Genomic DNA, 26,145 nt, shown 5'->3' with positions numbered 1-26,145 from the left:
CAGCTTGATGGATCTTATATAGAGTAAAAATTTATACTTAGGTTTATCATCCAAATTTCTTAAGTATGTTGCTCTTGGGAGAGTAACTTAAGGAAAGGTATTAGTGCATCAACTCTGAACACATTCAGAATAAGGGAGGTGATCAATGTGAGGAAACATAATTGGTAAAATTGAGCCTTGAATACGCATTTCGAAATGATTTGGCAGTTAAACTTTGGGAGACTAATCTCAGATTACCAGGGAATTGTAAACTATTATAAAGAGAAGAACTTTAGGAATAAACTAATTTCTTCATTTAAAGGATTAGGAAACTCAGAAAACACCCAAAACCAAACATAACATACCTTTTGGAGAGCATTAAGATAATATTTTACCAAACTTGAGTTGACTGAAATAGTATAATATATGATCAGATAATTTAGTGCCTAAAAATAGTTGAAACTATGCCAAAACTTTGCTAGTGATTAAATTCTTATTTTTCAGGTATTTCTGTTTAGCATATGCTAGACAGTCTTTTCAAGGCTGTCAGAGTAAATGTCTGAGAAAAAGATTCATGAGTAGAGATACATATAAATATATTCAAAATTGTGAGGTTTTAAAAACCTGCCGGCTCCGCACAGTGGCTCATGCCTGTGATCCAGGCACTTTGGGAGACGAAGACAGGTAGATCACTTGAGGCCAGGAGTTGGAGAGAAGCCTGCCTAACATAGCAAAATCCCATCCTGACTAAAAATAGAAAAAATTAGCCAAGCATGGTGGCGCATGCCTGTAATCCCAGTTACTCAGGAGGGTAAGGCATGAGAATTGCTAGAACCCAGGAGGCAGAGGTTGCAGTGAACCAAGATGATGCCACTGCACTATAGCCTGGGTAGCAGAGTGAGACTCTGTCTCAAAAACAAAAAACAAAACAACAACAAAACTATTAATGGAAGTTGTACATCAAGCTTTGGAAGTTAACAACTAGAAAATGAAACTTTGGAGATTCTTCGAGTTTAGATTTGGTGGTAAGGCAGGAGATTATTGAGAAAAGTATGACTTAAAAATGTAAGCACATGTGAGAAAACTGGTGAAATGGGTGAATTAGTTTCACCTGTTTCAGCCATAGACTAGTTGTCTTGAGTTTATCTCCTTTCTTTTTTCATGGTGGGAGGTTTATTTTTGTGAATGGTATAAACTGTTAAGAAGTGAATTCAGTGCTTAATTATTGTAAAGATAAAATTACCTGAAAAGGGAATGGGGACAGGTGTCCCAACTTTGCCCACAGGCCTGTTATAACTTGATATTTTTTGCAGCTTGAGATGACTTGTGACTTGATGAGCCACATAAGAGTAAGAACTGTGTCCTCAACCTTTATTGCATTGCAAAGGCTTATCTTGGTACCAAGTAGGCATCACTGCCTTCAAGAGTCCTATGTGGTCTGGTCTTCTGCCAAACTATGCAGTAAGTGGGTGGTGGGCACTCAAGTCATGCCAAAGTGAATGCACGTGAAGCTGCCACCACTTAAAACTGTCAATTAAAAGTTCACCTCTGCATTGCATTATTAAAGTAATTGCCACCTGACTGTTTTTCTGGCACAATGATTCAGAGGTCTGAAAAAGATAAGCTTGTGATCCTTCGTAGGAAGACATAAGTTTTGTGAAAAGCTGGAATGATTTATTTACAACCTTAAAGTCCTTCATTTTGTACTTTATCACTTGTTTTACTTTCCTGTTTCTTTTTATTTGGCTATGGTTCTGTGCTCGTTTAGTATCAAGCAAATGATCTTAAATTTGGTAGCATTTTATTATTTCCTAACTAGGAATTTCCTTTTAATATCTGTTGGTTTGATATCTTCTAGGCCTCTCCCAGTATGTGTCCTGTACAGTCTGTACCTACAACAGTTTTTAAGGAGATACTGCTTGGCTGTACTGCAGCAACTCCCCCTAGTAAGGACCCAAGACAGCAAAGTACTCCCCAGGCTGCCAACTCTCCACCTAACCTTGGAGCAAAAATTCCTCAAGGGTGAGTAGTGATTTGTTAAACATGTTTCATTATAATAATAATAAACGATTTTAGTAATGGCTGATTGTTTTTATCTCTGGTTGTCCAGGGAGGTTTTTCATTAGAGTTTCTGAAAGAAAAGATGGATAGATGCTTTTGGAGGTGAAAAGTGTAGAAGGCACACAGAGCAACGTGGAAAATGGTATAGAAGTGAAAGGGGGCATGAGAAAAGAGACTATCTTGATGTAGTGAGAAGGATCAATTGAAATAGTACAGACATTTATAGAACAGGTGTCTTCTTTCAAAGAAGAGAGAATAGATTGGTTGTACATGGAAGACTGAGGTCAGTGGAAATGTGAAGAAGCAGTGAGGCACGGTTACAGTGAGAGATTCTTCTCAGCCTCGACATGAGTTGACCCAAGTATAGTTGAGAAAGGATTCTAAGAATAATAGAAATGAGAAAGCAATAGCTGTAGGTGGTACTGTTACTAACTTGTAGAGAAAGAAAATGAGTAAGAAATGTGAAGTTTAACCAGAAATTTAAAGTAGGTACAAGGTTGACAGAGCAGGTAGTTTTCAGAGAAAGATCTCTTTTGGGAAGTGGTAGTGGCTTGTGTAGGCACACATTTGATACAGACCTAAGATACAGCTCAGAGAGACTGTGGTATAGAAAAGTAGATTTGGAGGACTGCTGCAGAAAGGGAGGAGAGTGGTTGAGCACACTGGTTCACTGGGAAAAAATAGGCAGCCTAGGATAGAGCTTGGAGGATGGCCATGTGGCAGATAGGAGGAGGAGCAGTCTTCAAAATAGAAAGGGAGGGAACATTAGGAAGTTCAGTGATACCCAAGGAAAGATTTTTCATATGAGTCTTTAAATGAAAAATTCTTCTCCAGGATGAAATTCTTTGTTAGAGGCAGGAAAGGTATGATAGGAAAAAAGGACTTTGTATTTTTTGGAGAAAGAACTCTAAGATGAATTTCCAAGAAACAAAAGTTCTTCAAGCTATTCCCATTAAGATGTACAGGGAAATACCAAATCATTCTGTAAATAACCGAGTAGTCAGTCAGCTATTGTATTTGCTATATGTTCTGATCACTGAACAAACAAGAATGAAATTATTTCCCATTATGGCTGCTTACATGTTCATAGCAGAAAAGGGTTTTGTGCTGCTGCCAGTTTTTTGTTTTCGTTTTTTTGAGGTTTTTTTCTTAGGATCTTGCTCTGTTCCTAGGCTGGAGTGCATTTGTAGTGGTACAGTCAAAGCTTACTGGATCCTTGAACTCCTGGGCTCAAGTGATCCTCTTGCCTCAGCCTCCCAAGTAGCTGGGATTACAGGCATGTGCCACCACAGCAGGCAAATTTTTAATTTTTTTGTAGCGATGGGGGCCTTGTTCTTTTTCCCAGTTTGGTCTTGAACTCCTGGCTTCAAGCAGTCCTCTTTTCTTGCCCTCCCAAAATCCTGGGATTGTAGGCATGAGCCATTGGACCTGGCCCATTGTTAGTTTTTAATTATATTTTGTGTGAATATTTCTAACATTTCTAATATACATACATATTTTAGAAATTTTAATCTTAACACATTGACTCTTACTAGAGATTCAATTTCCGACTCTTGTCAAGTAGCAAGAATCCTAGTTTTATCTTTGAAATTCAAACATAATCTTCATTATAGAAGAAAGAGTTAGCAGAGTTTTCTCTGAAATTTACCAAACCAAACAAAAAAAAAAAAAAGAAGAAAGAAGTTTTCAGAATTGCCTCTAAATTTGACTTTTAGTTTTGACACTTATAAACCACAGAGCTGCTTACCTGCTGAGTATATTCTTTGGTTTCATACGGTATTTTGTTTTGAGGGAAAGCTAAAGTTCATTGTGCTGTGAGAAGTACAACTAACATAAGATTTATGAGAACATGCAGACAGAAATTAGGGTTTTATTTTTCTGAGTGTTTATGACATTTTTGCAGAACTACTGACTGATGACTTTTAACTCCAGCTCACAGAAACCTATCCTAAATTCTGTAACATATAAGAAATTTTCCTTTTTCTTTCATACTGGTTACCCTAGGGAACCAAACAGTTTGTTTTGGGAAGATAATGGAGAGGTAGAAAGAGACCTGGATGCTAGCTTTCCATATTATCTTTTTCAGATGTCATAAGCAGAGTTTACCAGAGGAAATGTCTTCCTGTCTAAATACAAAGTCTGAAGTTCTGAGAACAAAACCAGATGTCTGCAAAGCAGGGTTGTTCTCAAAGTCTTCTCAGATTGGAACTGGAGACTTGAAAATTCTGAGTGAGCCAAAAGGTAGCTGCACCCAGCCTAAAACAAACACTGATCAGGAAAACCGATTGGAATCTGTTCCACAACCATTGACTGGCCTTCCTAAGGAATGCTTACCTACAAAGACTTCTTCTAAGGCAGAATTGGAAATAGCCAATACTCCTGAACTGCAGAAGCACCTAGAACATGCACCTTCCACATCGGATGTTTCAAATACACCAGAAGTGAAAGCAGATGTCAATAGTGATAGCCCTAATAATTGTTCAGGAAAAAAGGTAGAACCTTCAGCGTTAGCTTGCCAATCACAGAATTTAAAGGAATCTTCAGTAAAAGTAGATAATGAAACCTGTTGTACAAGAAGCAACAATAAAATCCAGAATGGTGAGTGTTTCTAAATATCTTTATTGGTGGAAGGTAAGAAATGGGGTGTGTGTATATATATATATACACACACACACACGTCTGTTTCTTGTCCTATGAGAAACTATGTGAAAATGACTTTGTAGAAACAGTTTGTACAATCAGAAAAGTTTAAAGAAGAAGATATAATTCCCAAATCTCAGAAATGATTACTGTTAATATTTTGGTGTACCTGGTTTCATATATGTAGAAATACAGATAAACTATATTACACAAATGGGTTCATGCCAACAGTTTTACCCTGCGAATTAGTGTAGGTGTCTATTAGTATTTTAAAGCAAGGATTCCATTATATGCATTTATTATATGATTTAACTGGTTCCTATTAGGTGGGTAATTAGGTGGTTCCCAATTTTTATGTTAAGAAAATTTTGAAACAAAATCTAAAGCAATCTGGTGATTATTTCAGCCTGTCACTGATCTTTCTGTAACATCCAAATTGGAGTGGAAGAGGTGACCTCTGTCAGATCTATGACAGGTAGTTCAGATTTGAAATTTTAGAAAAGATGCAGAATTGTATCATTTCTGGAAAAGGGACTTGGATTAAAGATATTAAGGATAGGACTGAAACACCAAGAAGAGTCTCTTTGATTGAGGGGAGGTCCAGCTGCACCCACAATTTAAAACTGAATTACTCTTTCTATAGGGAAAATGGTACATTGTACTTGATGCCGCTTACATGAAGTTTGAGGATGCATTATAATGGTGGTAGTTGTCAGAAACTCTCTTACTAGAATTAGAAGAACAAAATGGTTTCAGCATGTCATAAAGTTTAGTGCTATTAGAATTTAAAGATGCCTTTTGATCATTGTTAGCTATGTGGGAAATTGGTATGGATTTTGTTAACGCTTTAGGTTGGGCATAGTAGCTAACAACTGTAATCCCAACACTGTGGGAGGCCACTGTGAAAGGATTGCTTCAGACCAGAAGTTTGAGACCAGCCTGGGCAGCATAGTGAGACCCGATCTCCACAAAAAATTGTTTTAGAAAATCAGCCAGGCGTGGTGGTACATACCTGTATTCCTAGCTACTAGGGAAGCTGAGGCAGGAGGGTTGCTTGAGCACAAGAGTTGGAGGCTGCAGTAAGTTACGATTGTACCACTGTACTCCAGCCTGGGCAACAGAGCGAGACCTTGTCTCAAAAAACAAAACCAACCTATTTATTTGGATCAGTAAAAATGAATATATCTACACTACCTTTTTAACTTCAGGCAGAGAGCAAGATGGCTGGATTTGACTTTCGAATCTGTTTAGTATAGCATTGGAAGAATAGAAAGAACTTTCTTTGCCTAGCGATACTTCTTACCTAGCTTCTTCATTGAGGTTTAAGTTAACATAGCTATTAATTTGCATAAAACTAATTGCATAAGATTACCCTCTTCTCAGAAATTATGTAACTCTCAAAAGAAAGTACATATTCATGAGCATATCCTTGTTCTATTTCTTCTTTTTGAATAATCAGCTCTCACACTCAGCTAGTTTTTGAAGCAAATTATTTTAATATTATGTGAAGAAACAGTAATGATTCTAGTGCAGTAAGCAGATGATAGATACACAAGTGAGTTATGGAATCCAGCTTTATCTCATTTAATATATTATGCAGCTTTTCCCCATTTAATGAATTTTAAAAGAAGTGAAAAACCTACTTACATTCTGGACTAGCTTATCCAGCTATCTACTGTGACTTTTGGTTGAGGCATGAGAGTGTGATCAGAAGAAGCCTACCAGGATTTCTGAGCTGTGTCTACTAACTAGTACTGCATGTTGGTATAGAAGGCTCGGAGAACTTTTCTGCTCCTTTGTTCCACTTTCGGTCTAGAAAACAAAAGCAAAATGGAGTCAAACAGCTGCCTTTTTTTTTCCTCTTCAGATAGATATGTGGCTTCTCAGAAGTGGGATTGCATTTTTCTCCTGACTTGGCTCTGAATTCAGAGAATCACTGATGTTAGTACCTGTTGCTATCCTCAGCAAAGAGTTAGATTTAGACATTTCAACTTTCTTATTTCTAGGTATTTTCTTTCTCTCTTTTTTTTTTTTTTGTGACAAAAATTTAGACAGTTCAACTTTCTTATTTCTAGGTATTTTCTCTCTCTCTCTCTTTTTTTTTTTTTTTTTTGAGATAAAGTCTCACTCTTGTTGCCCAGGCTGGAGTGCAGTGGCGCGATCTCAGCTCACCGTAACCTCTGCCTCCCCAGTTCAAGCGATTCTCCTGCCTCAGCATCTCGAGTAGCTAGGATTACAGGCATGCACCACCAAGCCCGGCTAATTTTGTATTTTTAGTGGAGATGGGGTTTCTCCGTGTTGGTCAGGCTAGTCTGGAACTTCCGACCTCAGGTGATCCGCCCACCTTGGCCTCCCAAAGTGCTGGATTACAGGTGTGAGCCACTGCCTGGCTGATATTTTCTCTTATGAGCCAGGATAGAACAGATAAGATAACCTTCTTGCCTATAATCTGTAGAAGCCTTGCCCAACTCAAAGGATGATGTTTTTCAATATCTGAATAATTAAAATTCCGTCCTTAAACTACTAATCTCTTTATGTTCTCTTCTTTCTTATTTTACCTTCTCTTTCACTAAAACTGAATAAGAGTGTTTTAAGGGATCAAGGACTGACAGCATCATGTAGCAATTTACATTGTGCTCTAGTCCTGCTTTAAAAGAGAGGTAAGATTAGATCACCTCTAAGGTAATTATTGAAGATGTTTATTTATTTAATAAAACCCTTCTTTTGTTCAGGATCTTCGGTTTTCTCCAAGACTGACCTCTCCCACCCATCTCTCAACTAGTCCCCAGAAGCTGTTTGTTTTTGACTTTTGTTTGTTTGCCGAAAAACCTACTTCCCTCTTCTCCTTTTCCCTCGACCCTAAGAAAAGTTATTTTCTATTTCTATGAAATATTCCTTAAGGCTTTTAACAAATGGATTCTTTTCTTTGTTATTTGCTCTGACACAGTGATTGCTCTACTTTTTCTTTAGAAACCATGTTAACATTTCAAGTTCTCCTGCCCATTACAAGTTAAAACATAAAATCTGCATTTACTTAGAATTATACTCCTGTCTTTATCTGGTGCTCTTAATCCTGAGTGGACCACATATGTGAAAGAAATGGAAGACGTGTCAAGAATCATGTGACAGGCATTTAGAAGATAGCTTACTTCATAGACACTGGGGCTGTGTAGGAAAGCAATTTGTTTATCGTTATTTTTGGAATGGTTACCTTTTGCATTGTACTTTTAAAAACATACCTTAAATCAGTAGTTTTTGAATTTGGAAAGTGACAGAACAGATGTCCACTAAGGACTCTGCAGAGGTGAACCTCAAGAGAGTTTAAATTAAATATCTGATTTGTAAACATACTAAAATATTTGTCTTATATTTGTGAATAGAAGTATACATTAACTTTGAATTGTGTCAGGCTATTTAGGGTTTTATGTTGCCAAATGGATTCAACAAATGAGAATTGTTTTATAAAGAGAGTAAAACTCATCATTCTGATGGTTGTCTTCTGTTGATGCATTTTTAGAAATTACAGTTGAACCAGGAATGGAGAAGGGGAGTTCTTTTTATGGGAATATTGGCTTTTTGAATAGAATTCAGTCACATATGAATGTGATGTTCAAAAATTTGATGTTCTGTCTCCTTAATCTTTTATTTTCCTAGCGCCCTCCAGGAAGTCGGTTTTGACAGACCCAGCTAAACTCAAAAAGCTGCAGCAGAGTGGCGAGGCCTTCGTACAAGATGATTCTTGTGTTAACATTGTGGCACAGCTGCCTAAGTGCCGAGAGTGTCGCTTGGACAGTCTCCGCAAGGATAAGGAGCAACAGAAGGACTCACCTGTGTTTTGCCGCTTCTTTCACTTCAGGAGGTGAGGCATTTTGGGAAAAGGTCAGATAATCTGGGCATACTTTTTATGCTAGATCATCTAGCATACTTTTGTTACTCTTGTTAATAGTAAATCTGGAACTAAAAAGGTGGTAGATGTTGCATTTATAATCTCTAGGTTGGAGAATCTAGGTTTTTGGTTTTTTTTTCTGCTAAGCATATTGCTGACTCTCTTAATTTATTAATTGCCATTAAGAATCATCACTGTTAGAACTTCAATTAGAAACAATAAATAGCATCAGGCAGAAGATTCCTTAATAACTAAACTCAGAATTTCCAGTATCACGGAGCATGCTGTATAACAAATTGTCAAACACTTAGTGGTTTAAAACAATACAGAATTGTTTTCCCACAGCTTCTATGGGTCAGGAGACTGGGCATGGCTTAGCTAGATTCTCTGCTTCAGGGTCTCTCTAGGCTGTCATCAAAGTGTAAACGGGTTCCCTTCTCATCTGGGGGCTCGAGTGAAGAAGCTTCTTTCAGGTTCATTCATGTTAGTGGCAAAATTTATTTCCTTACAACTGTAGGACTTGAGCTTCAATTTTTGCTGTCGGTTGGAAGCAATTCTCAGCTCAAAGAGGCTGTCCAAGTTGTCCAACATCTGATTTTCTTCATAGGCAGTTACACAGTGGCAGCTGAATTCTTCAAAAACAGCGGAGAGTGAGATCTAGTTAGTTAGCTAGCAAGACAGAGTCCTGTATAATATAACATAATTATGGGAATGACATCTCAACACCTCTATTATAGTCTACCAGTTAGAAATAAGTCAAGGGTCTCACCCACACTCAAGGGACAGCTATTACACAAAGACATGAACTCCAGGAGGTGAGGATGATGGTGGCCATCTTAGACTTAGTCCTCTTACACATTCTACAATATTTTCTTAACATGGACATTAGAAATTGCTATTTATTTGATCTCCATTTTTCTTAGACAAGAGAAACGCTTTTTCAAAAAGAAAACTGAGTGGAAGCTCGAGCTACATATTAGAAATTTAATTTTAACCAACAGCTTAGTTTCCCAGGGAATTTTTATCTATCTATCTATCTGTCTATCTGTCTATCTACCTGCCTGCCTACCTACCAACCTACCTACCTATCAGTCATTTTTTTTTTTCTATACTTAATCTCATACTTACTCTTTGGGAATGATTTTGAATCTTCTATTAGGTCATAGTCAAATTTCATAAAAATTTTCTTAACTATCCTTTTTTATAGGAATCTTTATTTCCTCTTAAAGTCAGATATATATGACTTTGAACTCTTAACTCTTAGCACTTACTGTATTTTATCACCTAGAGCAGATATTTTAACCTCTCATAATTTCAGCTTCCTTGTTGGTAAAGTGAGAATAGCACTGTTTGCTTCACCTGCTTCTTGATAAATTTAAAAATGTAATTTTACAGAAAAATAGCCTGGTCCACAGAGCATCCTACTCAAATGCTATTTTCTTTTTTGTGTGTGTGTATATATTTTATCGCACTTTAGGTTCAGGGGTGCATGTGCAGAACATACAGGATTGTTGCATAGGTACCTACATGGCAATGTGGTTTGCTGCCTCCATCCTCCGTCACCTATATCTGGCATTTCTCCCCATGTTATCCCTCCCCAACCCCCTACCCCACAGTGTCCCTCCCCTATTCACACCCAGCAGACCTCAGTGTGTGATGCTCCCCTCCCTGTGTCCATGTGTTCTCATTGTTCAATAACTGCCGATGAGTGAGAACACATGGTGTTTGATTTTCTGTTCTGTGTCAGTTTGCTGAGAATGATGGTTTCCAGATTCATCCATGTCCCTACAAAGTAGGATATGAACTTACCGTTTTTTATGGCTGCATAATATTCCATGGTGTATATGTGCCACATTTTCCTGTCTAGTCTATCATTGATGGGCATTTGGGTTGGTTCCAGGTCTTTGCTATTGTAATCAGTGCCTCAGTGAACATATGTGTGCATGTGTCTTTATAACAGAACGATTTTTAATCCTTTGGATATATACCCAGTAATGGGATTGCTGGGTCAAAAGGAATTTCTATTTCTAGGTTATTGGTTTATAGGAATGCTTGTGATTTCTGCACACTGATTTTGTATCCTGAGACTTTGCTGAAGTTGCTTATCCATTTAAGGAGATTTTGAGCTAAGACAATGGGGTCTTCTGAATATACAGCCATGTCATCTGCAAATAGAGACAATTTGACTTCCTCCTTTCCTAATTGAATACTCTTTATTTCTTTTCCTTGCCTGATTGCTCTGGCTAGAACTTCCAATACTATATTGAGTAGGAGTGGTGAGAGAGGGCATCCTTGTCTAGTGCCAGATTTCAAAGGAATGCTTCCAGTTTTTGCCCATTCAGTATGATATTGGCTGTAGGTTTGTCATAAATAGCTTTTATTATTTTGAGATACATACCGTCGATACCTAGTTTATTGAGAGTTTTTAGCATAAAGGGCTGTTGGATTTTGTTGAAGGCCTTCTCTGCATCTATTGAGATAATCATGTGGTTTTTGTCTTTGCTTCTGTTTATGTGATAGATTACATTTATAGACTTGTGTATGTTGAACTAGCCTTGCATCCCAGGGATGAAGCCTACTTGATTGTGATGGATAAGCTTTTTGATGTGCTGTTGCAATCAGTATGCCAATATTTTATTGAAGATTTTTGCATCTATGTTCATCATGGATATTGGCCTGAAGTTTTCTTTGTTGAGTCTCTGCCGTGTTTTGGTATCAGGATGATGTTGGTCTCATAAAATGATTTGGGAAGGATTCCCTCTTTTTGGATTGTTTGGAATAGTTTCAGAAGGAGTGGTACCAGCTCCTCTTTGTATGTCTGGTAGAATTTGGCTGTGAACCCATCTGGACATGTGCTTTTTTTGGTTGGTAGGCTATTGTTGCCTCAACTTCAGCCCTTGTTATTGGTCTGTTCAGGGTTTCAACTTCTTCCTAGTTTAGGCTTGGGAGGGTGCAAGTGTCCAGTAATTTACCCATTTTTTCCAGGTTTACTGGTTTATGTGCATAGAGTTCTTTGTAGTATCTCTGATGGTAGTTTGTATTTCTGTGGAATCTGTGGAGATATCCCCTTTATTGTTTTTTATTGCATCTATTTGATTCTTCTCTCTTTTCTTTTTTATTAATCTGGCTAGTGGTCTATTTTGATCTTTTCAAAAAAACAGCTCTTGGATGTGTTGATTTTTTTGAAGGGTTTGTGTGTGTCTCTGTCTCCTTCAGTTCTGTGTGATGTTAGTTATTTCTTGTCTTCTGCTAGCTTTTGAGTTTTTAAAATCTTACTCCTCTAGCTCTTTCAATTTTCATGGTAGGTGTTGATTTTAGATCTTTACTGGCTTCTCATGTGGGCATTTACTGCTATAAACTTTCCTGTAGACACTGCTTTAAATGTGTCCCAGAGATTCTGGCACATTGTGTCTTTGTTTTCATTGGTTGCAAAGAACATCTTTATTTCTCCCTTCATTTCACTGTTTATCCAGTCAACATTCAAGAGCCAGTTGTTCAGTTTCCATGATGTTGTGTGGTTCTGAGTTAGTTTCTTAATCCTGAGTTCTAATTTGATTGCACTGTGGTCTGAGAGACTTTCTGTTATGATTTCCATTCTTTGACATTTGCTGAGGAGTGATTTACTTCCAATTATGTGGTCAGTTTTGGAGTAGTTGTGATGTGGTGCTGAGAAGAATGTATATTCTGTGGATTTGGGATGGAGAGTTCTGTAGATGTCTGTTAGGTTTGCTTGGTCCAGTTCTGAGTTCAAGTCCTGGATATCTTTGTTAATTTTCTGTCTTGTTGATTTGTCTGATATTGACAGTCAAGTGTTAAAATCTCCCACTATAACCGTGTGGGAGTATAAGTCTCTTTGTAGGTCGTTAAGAACTTGCTCTGTATATCTAGGTGCTCTGGTATTGGGTGCGTATATATTTAGGATCATTAGCTCTTCTTTTTTTTTTTTTTTTTGAGATGGAGTTTTCGCTCTTGTTACCCAGGCTGGAGTGCAATGGCGCAATCTCGGCTCACCACAACCTCCGCCTCCTGGGTTCAGGCAATTCTTCTGCCTCAGCCTCCTGAGTAGCTGGGATTACAGGCATGCACCACCATGCCCAGCTGATTTTTTTGTATTTTTAGTAGAGACGGGGTTTCACCATGTTGACCAGGATGGTCTCGATCTCTTGACCTCATGATCCACCCATCTCTGCCTCCCAAAGTGCTGGGATTACAGGCTTGAGCCACTGCGTCTGGCCCATTAGCTCTTCTTGTTGCATTGATCCTTTTATCATTATGTAATGCCCTTCTTTGTCTCTTTTGATCTTTGTTGGTTTAAAGTCTATTTTATCAGAGACCAGGATTGCAACTCCTGCTTTTTTTGCTCTCCATTTGCTTAGTAAATCTTCTTCCATCCCTTTATTTTGAGCCTATGTGTGTCCTTGCATGTGAGATGGGTTTTCTGAATACAGCACACGGATGGGTTTTGGCTTTTTATCCAGTTTTTCCAGTCTTTGTCTTTTGATGGGGCATTTAGTCCATTTACATTTAAGGTTAATATTGTTTTATGTGAATTTGATCCTGCCACTTTGATGCTAGTTGGTTGTTGTTTTGCCTGTTAGTTGACATGGTTTCTTCATTGTGTTGATGCTCTTTACCATTTGGTACATTTTTGGAGTGGCTGGTACTGGTTGTTCCTTTCCATGTTTAGTACTTCTTTCAGGAGATCTTGTAATGCAGGCCTGGTGGTGACAAAATCTCTCAGCAATTGCTTGTTCGTAAAGGATTTTTTCTTTCATTTAGAATCTTAGTTCGACTGGCTATGAAATTCTAGGTTGTAAGTTCTTTAAGGATGTTGAATATTGGCCCCCACTCTCTTCTGGCTTGTAGGGTTTCTGCGGAGAGATCCACTGTGAGTCTGATGGGCTTCCCTTTGTGGGTAACCCGTCCATTCTCTCTGGCTGCCCTTGACATTTTTTCCTTCATTTCAACCCTGGTGAATCTGATGATTATGTGCCTTGGGGTTGCTCTTCTTGACAAATATCTTAGTGGTGGTCTCTGTATTTCCTGGATTTGAATATTGGCCTGCCTTGCTAGGTTGGGGAAGTTCTCCTGGATAATATCCTGAAGAGTATTTTCCAGCTTGGATTCATTCTCTCTGTCACATTCAGGTACACCTATCAAACGTAGATTAGGCCTTTTCACATAATCCCATATTTCTTGGAGGCTTTGTTCATTTCTTTTCATTTTTTTCTCTAATCTTGTCTTCTTGTTTTATTTCATTGAGTTGATCTTCAATCAGGTCTCTGATATCCTTTCTTCTGCTTGGTCAATTCAGCTATTGAAACTTGTGTATGCTTCGTGAAGTTCTCGTGTTGTGTTTTTCAGCTCCATCAGGTGATTTATATTCTCTAAACTGTTTATTCTCGTTAGCATTTCATCAAACCTTTTTTCAAGGTTCTTTGTTTCTTTGCATTGGATTAGAACATGTTCTTTTAGCTCAGAGAAGTTTATTACCTACCTTCTGAAAATGAATTGCTGTCAATTCATCAGCCTCAGTCTTGATCCAACTTTGTTCCCTTGCTGGTGAGGAGTTGTGATCCCTTGGAGGAGGAGAGGCGTTCTTGTTTTGGGTGTTTTCATCTTTTTTTTTGCACTGGTTTCTTCCCATCTTTTTGGATTTATCTATATGTGGTCTTTGTAGTTGATGACTTTCAGATGGGGTCTCTGAGTGGACATCCTTTTTGTTGATGATGAAGTTATTTCTGTTTTTTAGTTTTCCTTCTAATAGTCAGGCCCCTCTGCTCTAGGACTGCTGGAGGTCCACTCCAGACCCTGCTTGCCTGGGGATCACCTGCAGTGGCTGCAGAACAGTAAGGGTTTCTGCCAGTTTCTTCTTCTGTTATCTTTGTCCCAGAAGGATACCCGGCAGATATCAGCCTGAGCGCTCCTTTATGAGGTGTCTTTTTGGATATATGGGGAGCAGGGAGCTGCTTGAGGAGACAGTCTGACCCTTACAGGAGCGCAGATGCTGAGCTGTGAGCTCCATTGTTTCGTTCAGAGCTGCTGGGCAGGTATGTTTAAGTCTGCTGCAGTGGAAATCTTAACCACCTTTTTCCCCAAGTGTTCTGTCCTGGGAAGGTGGGGCTTTATTTATAAGTTCCTGACATGTTGCTGCCTTTTTTCAGAGCTGCCCTGCCCAGCTAGTAGGTAGGCTAGTCACAATCTCTCAGCAGAGGCATTCCTGAGCTGCCATGGGCTCTGCCTAGCTGCTGTGTGAACTTCCTTGTGGTTTTGTTTATAGAGGTATAGTTAGAACTGCCTCGGTAATGGCGGTCTACCTCTGTAATGGTGGACTGCCTCAGTAATGATGGATGCCCTTCCCTTACAGAGCTGGACCATCCCGGGTCCAGCTGCACTTGCTGTGAAACTCTTAATCCAGAGTGTTTCAGATTGCTGGTCTTTGTCGGGGTGGGATCTGCCCAGCCAGATCACCTGGCCCTGTTTTCAGTCCCCTTTTTTTTCAGTTGAATGAGCAACTCTGTCTCCCAGGCATTCCAGGCTCTAGTTGAAACAGCTGCCCAGATTTGTGTGTTTTTGTGCAGAGACCCACTGTGCCAGCTGAAACAGCCATACTGGAAACTCTTGGCGCTTTTCAGCCTGGGAATTTCCTGGTCTATGGGCAGTAATAACTCATTCGGAAATGTGGTGATCACTCACCCTCTGCGTTGTTCTCGCTGGGAACTGTACTCCAGAGCTGTTCCTATTCAGCCACCTTGAATCTGCCGAGAATCTAGATCTTATTGCATGTTACTTAGTTTTCATTCTTGTTTTTGATTTTCTTTCAAGAAGCTTAAACACAGAAACTTTGATTTCTAAAATTATTAGTCATGATAGAAAAATGTTGAAGGTTCTGGAAAACCACTACAAAGAACTACTGCTAACTTTTCAGTGCATTGTATAATCATAAAATGTATTCAGGTATACCTGTTTGGTGTATTATGTATACTGTTTTGAATCTTGCTTTCCCATTACATAGTAGGAACCTCTTGATCATAACCTTTTCCTTAAGTACTTTGGAATTTCTGTGTAAGAGCACATTATAGTAATGTTTAATAATTTATTTCACCAATCCCCATGTTGGTATTAAGATTATTTTGTATTTTTTGTGACTAGAAATAAAGCAGAAATGATCTTGTCCATGTCCCTCATTATTTGCTTTGGGAGGATTACTAAAAGTGGCATTTCTGGGTCAGAAGGTGTATGTGTTTTAAGGCTTTGATATACAGGTTCTGCTTAGTTATCCTCCAGGAAGGTTGCACCTGTCTCTTTGCGCACTGCAGGGTTTGAGCGTGCTCCCATGGTCTCTGTACCTTTGCCAGCAGGGAGAGGCATATCTTTTTAAAAAATCGTTTCCAATTTTATAGGCAAAATTGTCACATACATATATATGTAATTTCTTTAAATTATTTTCTTTTAAAAATCGTTTTCTTTAAATTCTTCTATCCTGAGTGAAGAAGAAAGCAGCCCTATCTTCATTTTTTTCATACAGGAATGAACAGTGTTGTTGTAGTTGAACTTTAGATATAATTCACTTTCTCAGAAGTCTAGGTACTTTCAGGATGGACTAACTCTAATCATAAACAGAAGGTTTGATTTGAATTTCTTTCTATTCTCCTCCTCCCCTTTCATTTTATCTTAAGTTAAAAGATAGCTGATGAGTTGAATTAAATGCACAGGTATTTAGATCATTGTATCTATGCTTTTAACTTTCAGATTCAGGCTTATTTAACGAAGTAGAGTTTGTTAAGTACTAGTTTGCCCCATTCATCCATCCCTTCGTAAATTGCAAAAGCATGTCATAAAGTGTGTGGGTAGCATATAGAGCTGTAAAACTGTTAATGTATATTAACATGCGTGTATTAATATATTCTGAATAATGCCTGACCCAGAATAAGCTCTCAGTAAAGGTTAACTCTATTTCACTTCCTCTCGAGAATTTTCTTCTTAAGCAGGTAAGTGCATTACAATGTGTATTCATTTGTATATGTATGTATTTTGAAGAAACCATGAAATGGTTGTGCTTCCTACAGGTCTTTATGTTCCTGTTATGTACTTGATTTTATGTCATTATGGCTCCTCTGCTGTGAAAAGTATAACTAGATTGGATGAGAGATTGGTTTAAGTTGCAAAGGCATTTTAGGGAAGGGATAATTTTTATTTCTTTCTTCTTTGTAATATGATTAGAGCTTTTTTTTTTTTTTTTTTAACCCACTGTATTTTTGTAACAGTCTAGAAGTCATTGACTTTATGACTTCGCTGTTCTTTCATTTTTTACTGCTTTAAAGGGGAAAGTACCTTGGCTTAATGTTACGTAGTAGAAGCCAGTCTTGTAGAAACTAGAACAAACTCCTATCTTGGTAAAAGAATATCGTAGTTGAACTTTTTTTCCTGATGTTTAGAGTGAAGATTGACGCTGCCATTAGCCTCCTCATCAAGTTTGTATCTTATTAAACTCATCTGCAAATAAAATAGGAATAGGGTTAGGGTCTCACTGGTAAGGCTCAGTTGCCATTACTTCCCCACTTTGAAATGCTTTCAGATTCATTTTTTAGTGTTATGATTATCTCTAATTTGGACTATCAATAATGTTATGACTATCTCTAATTTGGAGTCAGTTAAAAACTTGCATGTCTTATTTGGACTGCTTGAAATAATTTGCATAAGTTAGGTAACAGTATCTTGTCCTTCCAGTTTTATTCTGCACTTTTGGACAAATGGTTTTTCTAAAACCCAACTTTGTGTCTCACATGATGATTTTTGATAGTTGCCCAGTGGCTAGCACAGTCAAGGTCCTCAGTAAAATTCTGAAGGCTGTCAGCAATTGATCCCAGCTTACCTCTGCAACTTCTACTTGATTCTTACCTATTTGAATAAACCCTTTAGTCTAATTAGTCTATTGTCACCCCATTCACCTCAGTTTTCTTGCTTTTATATGAAATACTATCTCTTGGACATACCTAACCTTTTCTTGCCAAAGCTCAATTACTGTCTTTACCGTGAAGACGTCTTCATATTGGCCCACAAAACTCATAGTCAGCACTTCCTCCTCTGCCCTTATAAGAGTTAATGACTGTTATGATATTGGTTATAGGCTATTTCATTGTATTTTATGTCTATTTTTTTATGTCTCCTCCTAGAAATATTTTATGTATGTATGTATGTATATATGTTTAGAGACAGAATCTTGCTCTACTGCCAAGGCTGGAGTGCATTGGCATAATCATAGTTCACTGTAACCTCAAACTTCTGGGCTTAAGCGATCCTCCCGCCTCAGCTTCCCAGGTAGCTAGGACTATAGGCTTGTGCCACCATGCCTGGCTATTAAATTTTTTTTTTTTTTTTTTCTGTAGAGACAGGGTCTTGCTGTGTTCTCTGGGCTAGTCTCAAACTCCTGGCCTGGATCTGTTTCAGCCTCCCAAAGTGCTGGGATTACAATTGTGAGCCATTGTGCCTGGTCAGAATACTGTATTTTTGGCTAGGCATGGTGGGCCATGTTTATAATCCCAGCATTTAAGGAGACCAAGGTGGGAGGATCGCTTGAGCCCAGGAGTTTGAGACCAGCCTGGGCAACATGGCAAAACCCTGTCTCTATAAAAAATATTTTTAAAAATTAGCTGGGTGCGATGGCATTATGCCTGCCTTCTCAGCCCCTTGGGAGGCTAAGGTGGGAAGATCACTGAAGCCTGTGAGGTGGGAGTTGCAGTGAGCCATAATCGTACCACTGCACTCTAGCCTGGGCATTGGAGTGAGAGCCTGTCTCAAAAAAAAAAAAAAAATGTGTTTAATATGTTTTGAAAATTTAAAACTAATACATAGCTTGTGAAAAAAAAAACATTCAAGTGTTAGAGAATATTGAAGGCAAATAATGAACAAATGTTCAGCCCTTCATTCTACTTCTTAGGTTCTGAGGCCCATTTTAATGCTTCCCTTTTTCCAGGAGCTTGGATAGTAACAAGCAGCTGGAATTCATATAGGCACCAGGTACCTAACAGACCAGTGTGGTCATTGCTTCAATGACTGTCTAGGGTTACTCTTCTTTTGTTGAACTTTTTTTTTTGAAGCAGTAGTTGTATTTAAATCTGATCAAGTTATTTATCACCTTCTGTTTGTTAACTTAACTTTCGTAGTAACTTGGGATTTTCCTTGCTCTTAAGTCTCAAGTACAGCAGGCCAAACAACTATCCCTGGAGGGAGTATGATTATATCAGTTTGAGTGCAAAATATACCTCTCTCGCCCTCTCCTCCCTCCTTTTTCCCCTCTCTAGCTTGTTGTTTGGGGAAAAAGTGTTTTTAATCTTCCTGCTGACATTGCCAAATAATTATTGGCTGTGATGAGCCATGGAGATGGCTCATCTCCATGGCTCTTACAGAAAACTAGAAAGGATGTTCTTGATGTAAATAGTAATTACAAGTGTGGATGGGCACAGTTGGTCACTCCTCTAATCCCAGCACTTTGGGAGGCCCAAGGCAGGTGTTATCACCTGAGGTAAGGAGTTCGAGACCAGCCTGGACAATATGGCAAAACCCCATCTCTACTAAAAGTACAAAAATTAGCTGGATATGGTAGCAGGCACCTGTAATCCCAGCTACTGGGGAGGCTGAGGCAGGGAGAATTGCTTGAACCTGGGAAGGGGAGGTTGCAGTGAGCAAAGATGGCGCCACTACACTCCAGCTTGGGTGACACAGCAAGACTCTATCTCAAAAAAAAAAAAAAAAAAAGATAATTACAGGTTGTAAATCATTTTTTTGTGTGTGTATATACATTATATCTTTTTTTTCCCTCTCCTTCCCCTAGGTTACAATTCAACAAACACGGTGTGTTGCGGGTAGAAGGCTTCTTAACACCAAACAAGTATGACAGTGAAGCAATTGGCTTGTGGTTACCTTTAACCAAAAACGTTGTGGGGATTGATTTGGACACAGCAAAGTACATCTTGGCCAACATTGGAGACCACTTCTGTCAAATGGTGATTTCTGAAAAGGAAGCTATGTCAACTATTGAGCCACACAGTAAGAGCATCTCTTAGGGGGTAGGATTTTTGAGCCCAACTTAATTTTTGTTGCTAAGTGGCACCAAGTCCTAATTGCTTGGGTTTTATTTTCACTCAAAAGATAACTTTGGTATAATGAGGTTGCATTTTTCCTTTTGTAACAGGTTTCATCAGAGTTGGCCATCTATGTTTGGGGTTTATTTTGGGCCAATTACCAAAGGAGTGGAACGAACTTTCTGTTAGGAAAGGTGAAGGTGAAGTGATGGTGGAATTTTTACAGCCTCACTAGCAGTGCAGGTGCACTAAAAGATGAGGTCTCAGATTGGTTTATTTTAAAACAAAGGTTCTTAATCATGAATACATTTCAAGGAAAATAAGACTGGGAAGGCTGACTCCTAGACCTACTGAGTTACAGTCTGCAGGGCTAGGTCCCAGAGATGAGAATGAGAACAGGTTCAGATGGAAGTGAGTGTTAGAGTCAAGGTCTGAAGGGAATACGTGGAGGTTCTAGACAGGCATGTGCCTGTGTCCTCCGCTCTTTGGGAGCATTCTCACACTGATCTGGCAGCCCAGTAAACCACAGGGATCAGGGTAGGTGGCACAGAGCCAGACTTCTTTCATGACGTCTCAAGCTAGGATGTGTGGAGGACAGTACCACCTCTTCCCGTCCATGTGCCTCTGTGGAAATGAGTTCTCCAGCCAAAAGCACCATGGGGCATCTGCCTTGTAAGCCTCATATTTTCTTCCATCGTCTTATCTTTCCCAGTGATTGAAAGTTTTAAGTGAAGCCTTTCCATTCCTCTGGTGTGTCTCTTTTTAGACTTTGCTTAACCAAATGTTTGAATACAAGTATCCATACCAGTCTTGAGAATTTTGATTTATTACCAGCAACTAACTGAAGCTAGCTTCAGCACAAAAATAACTTACTGAATAGATGTGGATGCTGTCTCAGAGTCCAAGGAAAAGGACTAGGGCATTCCCAGCTGCAAGAATACAGACTGCCTGGGAGAAAGGGAGTTGTGAGTGCCTGGGATAACCAGTCATTCTTCAGAATTACTTCATTCTGTTGGTGTAGTGGAGACTCTAAGTGAAGAATCTTACTACATTTTTTCCCTCTGTAATCTGTTTAAGACAAGCAATATTAGTTTCCACTTTCAGTAGAGATACAAAGTTTCTTTATTAAATATATTTAAGTAAAAGTAGTAGATTTAAAGAAAAATTCCTAAGTAACATCAGGTAGTGGTACATACATGATTGCAATGTGGAAACACTTTTTTGGAATGTATTAGTAGCTTTGCTCCTGAATCAGCAGAGCGGTTGTAAGCAAGTGATGGTTTTTTCTTTGATAAAGGTGAGTCATCTAAAAAAAAAGTGTGTGTGTATGTGTGTTTCATATAGAAAAAGGTAAAGACAATGATCTTTTAGAGCATAATTAAGAAACTCTCCTCGATTTAAATGTTATTAACCTTTCCTCCTTGCCTTTTTGATTATCCTGTTGCTTGCTCTTTTCTCTGTGACAAGCTGGTCAGATTGGAGAGCGAAACTCACTGTGAGTGATACTGAGATAAGCCACCATACCCAGAAGAGGTTACCTCTGATCCTGAGATCAGGGAGCAAATCTTGACTATTATTACTTTTAATCTGTGTTTTCAGTGATATGTAATTATTAAATGGGTGGCTAAGAGATTTAAGAGTACTTTCTGATAAAACAGTCTTAATCCAAGTGTCCAGGGTGAAGTTCATAAAATCTCATTTGTAAGATGCCTAAAGCTATATGTATTGTGCCCTGGGCTGTTACATTATAATGAAATGGCAGAAGTCCATTCAGCAGTTGGATTGATTTTGAATAAACTAAAGCTTGGTCATTTGGGTTGTGTTCAGTCTGAAGAAGGAATGAGTTAACCCCAAACTAGATTAGGAAAAAGATATTCTCCATAGAACCAGGAATGCAGCAGCACTGATCCAGTGTTGTTCAGGAGAGAGACACAGACTGACTGCCGGGAGTCTTGTAGTCAGGGGACCTTGGGCTTTTTTGTGACCACAAAAATGTTCATACTTCTGAAAGCTTTCTGATACCTGGTTTGGTTCCCTGATTTGGCACTCCTCCATCTGGGAGAAGGGTCCAATGGCCTGTCCGGTTTTGAAAGGCCTCTCCCTCCAGTTATTAGGTCTTGGCCACTGGAACAGAAAATGCTGCTTGTGGAATCCTGGGTCCTGCCTTAAGCTGCTGGATGTTTGGTCAGTGTGAGTCAGTTCTGGGTGCCTGCATCATTCCTGGCACTGGCTAAATTGAGTTTCTGACTGACTGGTGAAGGAACTGACCTTGGACCATTGTGCCTGCGCTTAAGTTAATGTGCAGCTGTCTCCAGGTCTCCTGAGCACCTTGGAGTTTTTAATGGGCAGTTGGATGTAGGGTATCTGAATAACCTGATGCTCTATGCAGATTATTGGGTTTGTGGATCTGAGTAAATTTTTTTTTCCCGTTGGAGAAAGCCTGGCACGTACTGCCTTTAAATTCTGAAAGGGACTCATGACTCAGAGGTTAAGAACCAGTGTTGTGTGATGCCTGTGTCTGATCTCCAACTTGTGTAACTGCTGCTGCACAGTCTGAATAGGGATTCTGCTTGGAGCTCAGTCTCCTAGAGGGAGGTGAGATATACAGTGAGAAGAGGTATGAAACTGAAGTACAAATTCAAGTTACTAGGAATGCTGAGGGGATCCAGGAGTGCTTCATGGGGGAGGCAGCATTTGCATTGAAGGCTGAACAAAGTTAATCTGAAGTCTAGTCACAGGGAGGAATGACAACAACCCCGATCCTTTCATGTTTTGATTTCAGAAGCTCTCTCCTTCCAGAGACTAAGTGATTTACTGGTTTTTGCAGGACAGGTTGCTTGGAAGCGAGCTGTAAAAGGTGTTCGAGAAATGTGTGATGTGTGCGATACCACCATCTTCAACCTGCACTGGGTGTGTCCTCGGTGTGGTTTTGGAGTATGTGTGGATTGCTACCGGATGAAGAGAAAGAATTGCCAACAGGGTGAGAACTGATCAGATTCTCTTCCAGCCCCTTTACACAGTTAAATCAAGTTTTTGATTGGTTGTTGGTGGGTTTCTTGAAGCATATGGAGCCAGAGTCTATAAAGAATAGTTACTACAAATCAGTTATTTGCAGGTGCTGCTTACAAGACTTTCTCTTGGCTAAAATGTGTGAAGAGTCAGATACATGAACCAGAGAACTTAATGCCTACACAGATCATTCCTGGAAAAGGTATTTCATGTGCTGCAATGATTTTCTTTCCCCTTGTCTTGGTTAACTCATAGGGGCTAGTAGTTTGGTTTTACTTTATACTCACTACATTTATTTTAGTGTGTATTAAATAACTCCAGAAGTGTATTAAGTCCCCAACACTTTCTGATTAAAGTTTTGTGGAATAGTTTTGTAGAAGAAAACAAAATGCATTTTGGGGAAGGCCTCTGGAGCAGAATGAAAGGAGGGAGTGGGAAACATAATCAAATGGGGAATGCCAGCCGCTTCTCTGTAATGTTGAAGTTGAAAGTACCTAATACCCTTGTTCAGATGTTTGCCTCTGCCCTTTCCTTAGCCCTCTATGATGTTGGAGACATTGTTCATTCTGTAAGAGCGAAATGGGGAATAAAGGCAAACTGTCCTTGTTCAAACAGGCAATTCAAACTCTTTTCAAAGCCAGCCTCAAAGGAAGACCTAAAACAGGTATTTGCTGCTTATCCTAAATTCACCGTCCCTTGGAACTGTCATTTGTCTGTAAAGGAACCTGAGGATAGCTATCAGTGGAGAGAGACAGAGAGAGAGAGAGAGAGAGAGAGAGAGAGAGAATTCATACAGTTCATGTGGCAGTTCAGAGACCCATTCTGACTTTTCACATTACTTCTGTGGACTTTTCTGTGGCCTCTTTTAGTAGGTTTTACATTTTTGTTTCTTGAAAAAGTAAAAAGTTCTAATGTAGTTACCTATTAAGTAGCTGTCTAATTTGCAAAAGGTTTTTTTTTTAAAAAAAATTGTGTATTTTGCAGAACTAAAATTATTCAGATAAGCTTCAACATTTCTAAAATTACTAAATATATTTTGCTTATGTTTATGAAGAGCCGAAGGAAATAATGATAAAATGAGCGTTTAGTTGCCCGTCACTCAATGTAAAAAGTGTTCATTTTCTCAGTCCTCACGTTTCTCCTTGGTTGGATCCCTCTCCTCCCCATCATCACATGTACCCCTTGCTGTCCCCCTTCTCCCCCCTATTCCAGTAATCAGTATGCCCCATTGTGTTTAATAATCAGAACTTGACATTTCTGTAAAGCTGTGGTGTCAAGGCATGATGGGAGGGCAGAAGACTTGTAATCTTTGGAGTCAGAACTGAATTTGAATTCTTTTCCACCATTTGCTAGTTGTGTTACTTTGGTTCACATGAGCTGATTTATATGTGCGTCAGCTTCCTCATCAGTAATACAGAAATAATAAGCAATATTGATGATTAGGTTTCACAGAATTACATCATATGTAAAGAGAGGGCCTGGACCACAACAGGAGTTTGAATATTCTTTTTCCTCCTCCTTATGTGGTATAAACTCGCTCTTGCCAGTTTTAAAATCATTTTCTTCTACAACAGTCATCTTAGATTTAATTTATGAGTTCTTTTAAGAGCTCATCACATTTTTAAAGCTCACTCAAAATAGCATTTCACTGCATCCCATTTCCTTCTGAAATCTCAGCTTTACCTTTCCTGCCTGCTTCATTTATTCATTTTCAGCCTTGTTTTCTGTGCTTATCCTGGATTCTGGGATGAGTTCACAGGAGAGACAGGCACAAACTGGTCATTTTAAACCAGCAAGGTACATCCAGTAATAGGGATATGTACCAGCAGGGGCTGGATGGTAGAAGAATGCAGAGGGAAATACCTGCTGTGTGTAAGTTGCTAATGTATCTCCCACCTTGTAGTTATTCTCTACTAATGCAAGATTACTGCAGCTGTGGGGATACCCAGAGCTAGCTACTGTATTAGGTGGTTTTGTTCTGAATGTTTATCTTACTTATTGCTCGGCTATTAGGGGAGAAAGTAAGAAAAGGAAAATGTCATTCTTCAGCTTATGTAAAATCATCCTTTAATGCTTAACACAGACTTCTTTAACTGGAGAAAAACCGACTCTTGGTGCAGTGCTCCAGCAGAACCCCTCGGTGTTGGAGCCAGCAGCTGTGGGTGGGGAAGCAGCCTCCAAGCCAGCCAGCAGCATAAAGCCTGCCTGTCCAGCCAGCACATCTCCTCTAAACTGGCTGGCAGACCTAACCAGTGGGAATGTCAACAAGGAAAACAAGGGTGAGTCTTCGCTGTTTGTTCCTGAGTATTTTAGTCCATTCATGGAGGGACTTGATAACCTCAGTTGCTGGGAGAACAGTGGTTAGAAGTCGTGTAGAATGGAAAGTGCTTCTCTGGAGTCATTCTGGAACCTGCCACAAATGAAAGTGTTTTTGAAATGCAGCTACCAAAAAGAACTTTTGCTGCTGCGATAGAACACTAGCTAAGGTTGAGAGTGTTTGGCAGGAATGGGGTGGGGCTGAGACTTGCTTAATAAGTGATTTTTCGCCTTTCTAGCCTTGCCCTATATGTAAATTGGAATGTGCTAGTTTTCGTTTTATTTTTGTCATCTGTGCTGTCACCTCGGGATGCTTGATAAATATGAAGAGTGTGGGCTTTGGACTGAGGTAGAGTTCCATGAAAATTTAGGGACTTCGACCTTCTGGCTGTGTTACAGAAGAGAAGAATTGCAGGCCACTTCTTTGTGTGTGTGTGTGTGTGTGTGTGTGTGTGTGTGACAGAGCAAGGCTCACTGCAACCTCTGCCTCCCAGGTTCAAGCAATTCTCCTGCCTCAGCCTCCTGAGTAGCTGGGACTACAGGTGCACGCCACCAGGCCCAGTTGATTTTTGTATTTTTTTTTTAGTAGAGACGGGGTTTCAACATGATGTAGGCCACTTCTTTCATGCAAAGATTCCGACAAAATTTTAGTGAATCAAATTTGACACTAAATGAAGGAATATTTGAATGTTGGACTACACCTGAATTTCTGGAAAAACTTTCATATCGCTTTAAAAATGTGATAAGGAGCTCTTAAAAGAATTCACAAATTAAGTCTAAGATGACTGTTACAGAAAAGTTATTTGAAAAGCTGGCAAGAGCACAGCTGGTGAGTTACACATACGTTACAAAGAGTAAAAAGAATATTCAAACTCCTGTGTGGTCCAGGCCCTCTCTTTACATGTTAGGTAATTCTGTGATGCCCAATCATCAATATTGCTTCTTATTTCTCTATTACTGATGAAGAAGCTGAAGCACACATAAATCAACTCATTTGAGCCAAAGTAAGACAATTAGCAAGTGGCAGAAAAATAATTCAAAATTTTCAAGGTTTTTCCAGAAATGAAGATGTAGTCTGACATTCAAAAATGTAGGAGAATAATCATGGGACAAGATGCAGGAAAGCATTAAGTAAAATTTAGTACCTATTTATTATTTACAAAAAACTTC

The 26,145-nt window shown here is 39.1% G+C and overlaps 1 protein-coding gene across 2 annotated transcripts in view; it reads left to right on the top strand.

Moving 5' to 3' along the window:
- Positions 1 to 26,145, top strand: part of KDM3A (lysine demethylase 3A) — a 60,231-nt gene that overhangs the window by 21,989 nt on the left and 12,097 nt on the right. For both annotated transcript variants that reach the window (XM_003942528.4, XM_074397217.1), the window contains 8 exons: positions 1,838 to 2,001; positions 4,127 to 4,638; positions 8,335 to 8,539; positions 19,401 to 19,615; positions 22,478 to 22,630; positions 22,766 to 22,861; positions 23,196 to 23,323; positions 24,743 to 24,938. In XM_003942528.4, coding sequence (XP_003942577.1) covers positions 1,838 to 2,001; positions 4,127 to 4,638; positions 8,335 to 8,539; positions 19,401 to 19,615; positions 22,478 to 22,630; positions 22,766 to 22,861; positions 23,196 to 23,323; positions 24,743 to 24,938 — 1,669 coding nt within the window. The remainder of the gene's footprint in view (positions 1 to 1,837; positions 2,002 to 4,126; positions 4,639 to 8,334; positions 8,540 to 19,400; positions 19,616 to 22,477; positions 22,631 to 22,765; positions 22,862 to 23,195; positions 23,324 to 24,742; positions 24,939 to 26,145) is intronic.

Source organism: Saimiri boliviensis, chromosome 1 (genome assembly GCF_048565385.1).
Source record: "Saimiri boliviensis isolate mSaiBol1 chromosome 1, mSaiBol1.pri, whole genome shotgun sequence".
NCBI lineage: Eukaryota > Metazoa > Chordata > Mammalia > Primates > Cebidae > Saimiri > Saimiri boliviensis.
Note: the sequence above shows the minus strand (reverse complement) of the source record. Positions and strands in the feature narration are given on the sequence as shown.